This window comes from Macrobrachium nipponense, chromosome 18, assembly GCF_015104395.2.
Source record: "Macrobrachium nipponense isolate FS-2020 chromosome 18, ASM1510439v2, whole genome shotgun sequence".
Taxonomy (NCBI): Eukaryota; Metazoa; Arthropoda; class Malacostraca; order Decapoda; family Palaemonidae; genus Macrobrachium; species Macrobrachium nipponense.
The window spans coordinates 53,294,621-53,301,999 of NC_087211.1; the positions used below are offsets into that span (position 1 = coordinate 53,294,621).

Here is a 7,379-nt window from a genome sequence, read left to right on the forward strand (position 1 = left end):
ACATATATTGTTTTTCGATAAGAACTGCCGAGCAGGCAGTCGTAACCTGGAAACCTGTTTGTAATAATCACGACACGAGCACCATCTATGAACATATACGGCAGAAAGGAGGAATATAACTGGACACACTAAACTAAAAAAATCCAGTCCCTTCTTCACTGTGTTCTTGCATCCCTAGCCGATTATTGCCTTCGTAATTATCAGTGTATGAGATTTAGGCTGTTAGGCCAAGCACTGGGGCACTTTTTTGACACAATGCTTAAGACAGTGAAAAGAGGGAGTTAGAGCGGCTGGATAGCAAAATAATAATAGTTAGAGAAGTTGGAGAGCAAGACTGAAGAAATGAAGAGAGGACAGAGGTCAAGTAAAAGGATAAAAAGTGGATGCACCTAGGGGCAGAAGGGATACTACAATCACCCATGAACAATGCTTACAGTACACCACGTGAGGTGCACTGACGACACCACTCCCCTGAGGAGCGTTGTTAATGATAAGCAAGTAAAATTACTCGTCAGTTACTTCGACGAAATCGAATTTTCTGTACACCGTATATGAAACTCTCAGCCTCGGCCAGTGAAACTTTCAGCCAGGGCCGGCTGGTGGGTATGTTGTTGGTACATATAGCGGTGCCAGACGCACGATTATGGTTAACTTTAACCTTAAATAAAATACAAACTACTGAGGCTAGAGGGCTGCAATTTGGTACGTTTGATGCTTGGAGGTTGGATGATCAACATACCAATTTGCAGCCCTCTAGCCTCAGTAGATTTTAAGATCTCATCTCAATTGCTTTCTTTGACAGAAACCCGAAAAAGGAAAATTTTACACGGAAATATAAAGGTGGAAATTTGATTATTAGAATCCTGCAGGAATAGTAGAGGCAAAAATCGTCATCTGCATGAGTATTTAAAAGCAGGACTCCGCACCTCTTAGTAGTTTGTTGATGAGGATTTCACCTGAAACAAAGATGCCTGCAGTTATAGCGACAACCTTCTTATTCTTGAGTTTCTCGATGGCCATAGTTGGGGGAATAATTTCCTATTGTAGTGGCATCGGGCACAACAGCGGTAAGGCATGTGACGACCTAAAGTCCCGACTCTCTGATTTGGAAAGAGAGAAGGTAGAGGTCATCCTTGGTGCCCAGGAACGAGAAATGTTCCTTGGGAATGAAACTGCTTATTGGAAGGATAAGTCGAACAGCCTGGAAATACAACTCGGATTATCAAGACGAGAAAACGAGGCTCTGGTCCACACGAACGAAGTGAACGAAATGAAATGGAATGGGAAACTCACTGAAAAAGATGAGCAGTTACGGAACTTGAAAGAAGTAGCGGACGAAAAGACTAGAGTGAAGGACCAGAGTTTGGCTGCCCTGAGAAAGAAAATATCAGAAACTAACAACATGTTGACCAGAGAACGAGAGAATGGCCGGTTGATGAGGGATTCATTACTCGAGAAGCAGCGGGACATTGAAGCTCTTCGCCAGTCTATGGGCTGTAGTCACCAGGTTGAGGTTCTTGCCGTTGGCAAGGAGAGGGAAGAATTAAATAAAGAAAAAGAGCTGTTCAAGGTAAAAGAGAAGAAATTTGAAGGGAAAGTATCAGAATTAGAGACAGAAAAGAGGCAACTGCTGCTGCAAGTTCGAAGGTTTCAAAAAGACGAAGCGATTAACAAATTAAGTCATTTGGGAAATAACGAAAAGTTAATGAAAGAGAATTTAGACTGTCAAAGAAGACTGGAAGAAAAAGACAGGAGGATTGAACAGTTAGAAAGCGTAGCAGAGGGTGCGTCCGAAGCGACGAAAAGAAATGCTCAGCTCGCTGACGAAATGAACGAAACGCTGAAGATGATAGAAGATGTTAAACATTCCTTGACACTCGAGAGGACCGAATACGAAGAAATGAAAAGGGAAGAAGGTCATGCGATGCATGAGAGGGAAATGAGTTTGTCAAAAAGTATGAAGGCAAACATGGAGTTGCAAGAGTATCTTCAACGAGAAAAGGGAGAACTTGCTGCCCAGAGGATGGCCTGCGAAGTGCAGCTACAGAAGGCCATGGAAATATTACGACAAGAGAAGAGTAAGCAGCAGGCGGCTTTGTCAGGGCAAGCTGCCACTCTGAATTCGAAAAGGTTAGACTTTGAAGAGGAAAAAAGTAAAATGGAAGCAGCCAAGCGTGCGCTGGAAAAAAAGGTACGTCGCGAGATGTCCTGCATTGAGCAGCATCAAAAATCATGCAACGAGCAGATGGAAGCTTTTTTCACTGCCAAGGGGAAGGCAACGGCTGCATTGCTAGACAGAGAACATACTATATCTGAGAAAGAGCAGAGCGTGAGCATGATGCAACAGGCGGTTCTTATAGGGATGACTACAAATGCAGTTAGGAGAGAGCAACTGGAGCTTGCGACAGGTCAGCTGTACTGTGCAGAGGAATGCCTCAGACAGAGAGAGCAGAGGGTGGCCATGGAATTGAATAAAGCAGCAAAAATCAAGGCAGAGGCAGAGAGCATGATCACATCCCTCCAGGAACAACTTCAACTTCTGCGAGAAAACGCCTCTTTGACGGCAGATAAGACGGCACTGAAGGAAGCAGCTCAAGCAAAAGGAGAGGCAGAGAAAGAAGAGAAGGAAACAGAAGTCATTCAATTACAAGAGGTAAATTTGAACTTGAATGAATATCTTCAGTCTCTCAGGCAAGAAGTGGCTACGTACAAGTCCGAAAATGCGGCAGCCGCTGAGATGATGTCCAACCTACGGAAGGAAAAAGATAATTTGAATAAAACAATTGACGAGGTTTGCGAAGAACGCAACAAACTGGTAAAACGGTGCGAAGAGCTTCATACGAAGAAACTGATTTTGGGAGCCCTATCTATTGAATGGGAACACGAACAAGAAGTGCTGGAACGTAATCTTAAAACGGCTGAGGACGAAAAGAAGACTTTATCAGATCAGATTTTACTGGTCACTGAGGAGAAACGGCAGCTTCATCTGGAACTGTCCCGCACCAAGAAAGAGCTTCTCTCCTTGAAGGACGAGGGCCACCAAGTGGTAAATTTGGATAGAAAGGGAGGCCTTCCTGAGGAACAGAAGGAGAAGGAGGAGGAGATTCAGGAAGAAGTTAATCTCCTGCAATTTCAGCTGAAGGACCAGGCGGAAAATACTGATTATGAACCTCCTCGTAAAAGGAAGAAGCTGAATTCGAGATGCTGGACATCCACCTTGGACGATGATCTAACCGAACTGTTCCACAAAAGTGAGTCCCTCAAAAGTGAGTCCACCGACTTCGAGAAAAGTTCAGGAGACGCAGAAGAAAGCGACGACAGTGAAGGTCAGGAAGAGGCTGCAGCTGAAAGGGACGGCGGTGCAAAAGAAGAAACAGCAGCAGATGCTTCCACAACCGTAGTTCCGAAAAGGAAATTCAAGCTGAAAAGAAATAATTTTTAAATCCTTCAGTTTCATTATCTAATTCTAAGATACGAATACTCTAGTCTTCAATCAAATGTAGATCCATAGTTCTTACCTTCTAGTCAATCCATCAATCCAGCATAACTATCTGGAATCTTGAGGCAGAGTAACAATGCAGTGTCACCTAATCCATCTGACGGATTTGTCTATGTGCTGCAGAGGGGGGTGGGGGGCAGGGAGGGTTGAACCTGAGTTCCGTATGCGGCTTTTGGAGTTGTGGAAGAGGTTGAGGTTGCTTCTCCTTCCTGCTCTGCCTCTCTGGGAGATGTCACGTGTTATTTATCTGCTCCGTTCAACATCATTTTTGGTAGCCTTGAAATTTTGAAATTGAGATATTTTACAGATCTTATTTAATCATATTTTTTTAACTTCCGGGAACTTTAGTTTTTACTTCTGTTATGTCCAAAACATTTTTGTTTAGACTGACTTCATCCCAAATGTTATCTAGTTTATGTAATAAAGATATTTTCTCTTAATACCTCATTTATTTCACCCCATTATTATTATTATTATCATGAAGCAAAATTTACACTATAAATGAGATGGATCTTGAGCTACAATGATTCGTTATGGAAGCAGGTTTTATAGAGTTAAATTTTACACGAGGGATAAAAGCTTCTTAACGGTTATAGACTATCGAAAAGGAACAAATAACTCGGAAGAAATTAAACCTGCATGTATGAACCAAACTAACTTTTCCACGCCTCTCTCTCTCTCTCTCTCTCTCTCTCTCTCTCTCTCTCTCTCTCTCTCTTCTTCATTTATATTTATTAGTATAACCGCGTCATTATCTATAAACAGGTATTGCTTACTCTCAGAGGGAAGAATGATCAAAATGCAGCCAAAAAAAAAAATCTAGAAAAGAAAATGACGATGAAACTGTAACTGAAAAAAACCTCTTGGGAAACGATGTATATATAAGACAAAAATAAATAAATAAATAAATAAATACAAAGAATATGAAGAACCTCACATCAACGTGCCGACCGTGATTAAAACGTAAAATGAAAAGAAAATGAGACCCAGAGATGAGAAATGACGACCGGAATGCAACAGCAGAAAATGATACAGAAGAAAAGGGGAAATAATGAATTACCAGTGGATTAGAGCCAAGCAATTTCACGGTCCGTCAATACTTGAAAGAAAATAATGTTTCAATTTCGCTTTCGACGAACCTCTCCAACTTGAGACGACCACTTCTGTCGCCAGAAGGTCTAAGCAAACGTCTCCTCACTAATTCATTATCAGTTTTTTTGTCTCTCTCCGTAGCGTCAGCATTTTTTGTTTTCTGTAAAAGACAACTATTGGGATGGCTGTTTGTCTGTACGTCCGCACTTTTACTGTCCGCCCTCAGATCTTAAAAACCACAGAGGCTAGAGGGCTGCAAACTGGTATGTTGATCATCCACCCTCCAGTCATCAAACGTACCAAATTACAGCCCTCTACCCTTAGTAGTTTTTAGTTTATTTAAGGTTAAATTTAAACATGATCGTACGTCTGGCACCGCTGTAGGTGCCAGCAATACAGGCCACCACCGGGCAGTGGCTGAAAGTTTCATGGGTCGTTGCTGAGAGTTTCAGACAGCATGATACGCTGTGCAGAAAACTCGATTGTGCCGAAGAAACTTCGGAGCATTGTTTACTTTCTTTTTCTTAACGAGATAAGTTTCCTAACATTTGTTACCAGCTTTTGTTAAAGTTTAAACATTAATTTCTCCCCTACCAGAAACAGGGTGAGCAGTAATACGTCAAAGTCAAGCTTATAAACCGCGCTTCTGACGTAAAATGACGGAACTGATTTAACCATATTAACGATCAGATAAAACATTACTCTTTCTACCAACGGCTTATTTTACATCTGCTGTCACTCAGGCACCCAGTCTGGTACAATGGGTAAGGGCAAGGAAAGGAAAAAAACAAATAAAAACAATATGATGACGACAACGAATGAGTTCTGTTCTCTCGCACATACGTATAAAGTCGGCTAGACAAAATGCTGACGATATAATCCACGCACATAAAAATTGAACAAACAACTTTTTACTGGAAAAAAAGGGGAAACGGGAACATTTATGGATATCTGTCGGTGTTTTTCGATTTTCTACAGTAAAAAAAAAAAAAAAAAAAAAAAAAAAAACTCAGGGACCTTTTGCATTTAAGAAAAAAAACAGAGGGTAAAAGAGATATATTTCTGAATATCCGTTATGTATGAATTTTGTCAAATTCCTCTCAAGGACAAAGTTTCTGCGAAGAAAAATAAGGACATATTTACCGTTCAGTATAAACGGGGAGGGAAATGGAGGCATGTCGTGTATTTCTGTTATTGTTTTATTCATCTCTTCATCGCTTCTTAAAAATCTGCTAGCAGGTATTTTGTTATCTGCCTTTTACGTTGAACTCTTCAGCTAAAGGGGAATACAGTAAAAAGCGCCTTTTTATTGCACACTAACATTTTGACTGTATTTTTTCATGGTCGAATTTTGTCCGAGAGGCTCAGCAGGACGATGCTTCTCATTCACGAATAATTTACAGATTATACATTTAACTTTTCACAATCATATATCTATATGATATTATGTGGTACACCACCTGTTTTTAACTTTTTTTTTTATTTAGCTTTTTTATTCAATATTTAAAATTTTATACTTATTTTATGGCAGTATTTAAAAACATTGCATGTGATCTAACATTATTTTATCTTTTGTATTTTACGTTCTGGGTATTATACAGAGTTCATTAGGATTGTCATACTTCATATCTTATACGAGGATTTGGCAGGAAAGCCAAATCTATCCCAGACCCTTTACCAATTAATCAAATGTTCTGGTTTCAATTTAATACCAAAATCTTACTACAAAACACTGAACAAGAAATTAAAACCTGCGTGGAAGAACCAAGCTAACTTTTATTGTCTTCTCTCTCTCTCTCTCTCTCTCTCTCTCTCTCCTCTCTCTCTCTCTCTCTGTTTATTTATATATACTATATCAGCGTTGTATCTATCATTAGGTAATGTTTACACTCTTAAATATAATAGGCTTTCACGCCTATTTATTGTTAACTAATATTTGCTATATTTCTTTCTCAGTCCATTGGATACAGTAGGTATTACAACAAATTATTAGTTAATGACTCTCTCTCTCTCTCTCTCTCTCTCTCTCCATCAGATATGATATTAAAGCATTAACATTAGTAAAAAAAGAAAAAATGTTTGCTGTTTATGAGATATAACAGGCTTTATGTTTGAATAGTTATCAATGAATTTATTTCTCTCTCTCTCTTCTCTCTCTCTCTCTCTCTCTCTCTCGTCTCTCTCTCTCTCTCCATCAGATATTAAATATGAGTATATAATGTCTGCTGTTTACGATATATGAGATTTTATACTTAATAGATATTAAAGAATATTTTCTCTCTGTCTCTGTCTCTCTCTTCATTTATTTGTACTCTATCAGCATTGTATCTATCATTACATAATGTTTACTCTTATAAATATAATATTCTTTTCTTAGTCCATTTGATACAGTAGGTATTGAAACAAATTATTAGTTTCTGATTCTCTCTCTCTCTCTCTCTCTCTCTCTCTCTCTCTCTCTCCGTCCATCAGTCAGGAGCCAGTCAGTCCCGGAGGGAAATGAGCCGTGTTGTCATTAGGGAACTTCAAGGAAGCAACATCTCCATCATTAGGCGTCTGCTTCAACCTCTCGGGGGGACTTTGTGTCTTCAAACAGGGACGACAAGCGAGACGCCTTGCTCCTCATGATTCCAGTGCATAATTAATTTATACATATGTATATATAAATTATTTATGATTTGAGACAGACAGACAGACAGGTAGAAAGACTAATCATGGGAGTTTCTCCCAACGCTGTAATGGACGACAATGTTGCCAAAATCAAACTGCTTTGCAAATGAGAGAGAGA

The 7,379-nt window shown here is 39.7% G+C and overlaps 1 protein-coding gene across 1 annotated transcript; it reads left to right on the plus strand.

The window, feature by feature from the left end:
- The first annotated feature begins 967 nt into the window (after nucleotides 1–967).
- On the plus strand, nucleotides 968–3,442 carry LOC135196586 (myosin-7-like). Its single transcript, XM_064223426.1, has one exon. The coding sequence runs from the start codon at nucleotides 968–970 to the stop codon at nucleotides 3,440–3,442; it is 2,475 nt and encodes an 824-aa protein (XP_064079496.1).
- Nucleotides 3,443–7,379: the final 3,937 nt, after the last annotated feature.

Excerpts from the sequence above, each read along its gene's own strand:
- LOC135196586 (XM_064223426.1), top strand. The coding sequence starts at position 968 with ATGCCTGCAGTTATAGCGACAACCTTCTTATTCTTGAGTTTCTCGATG.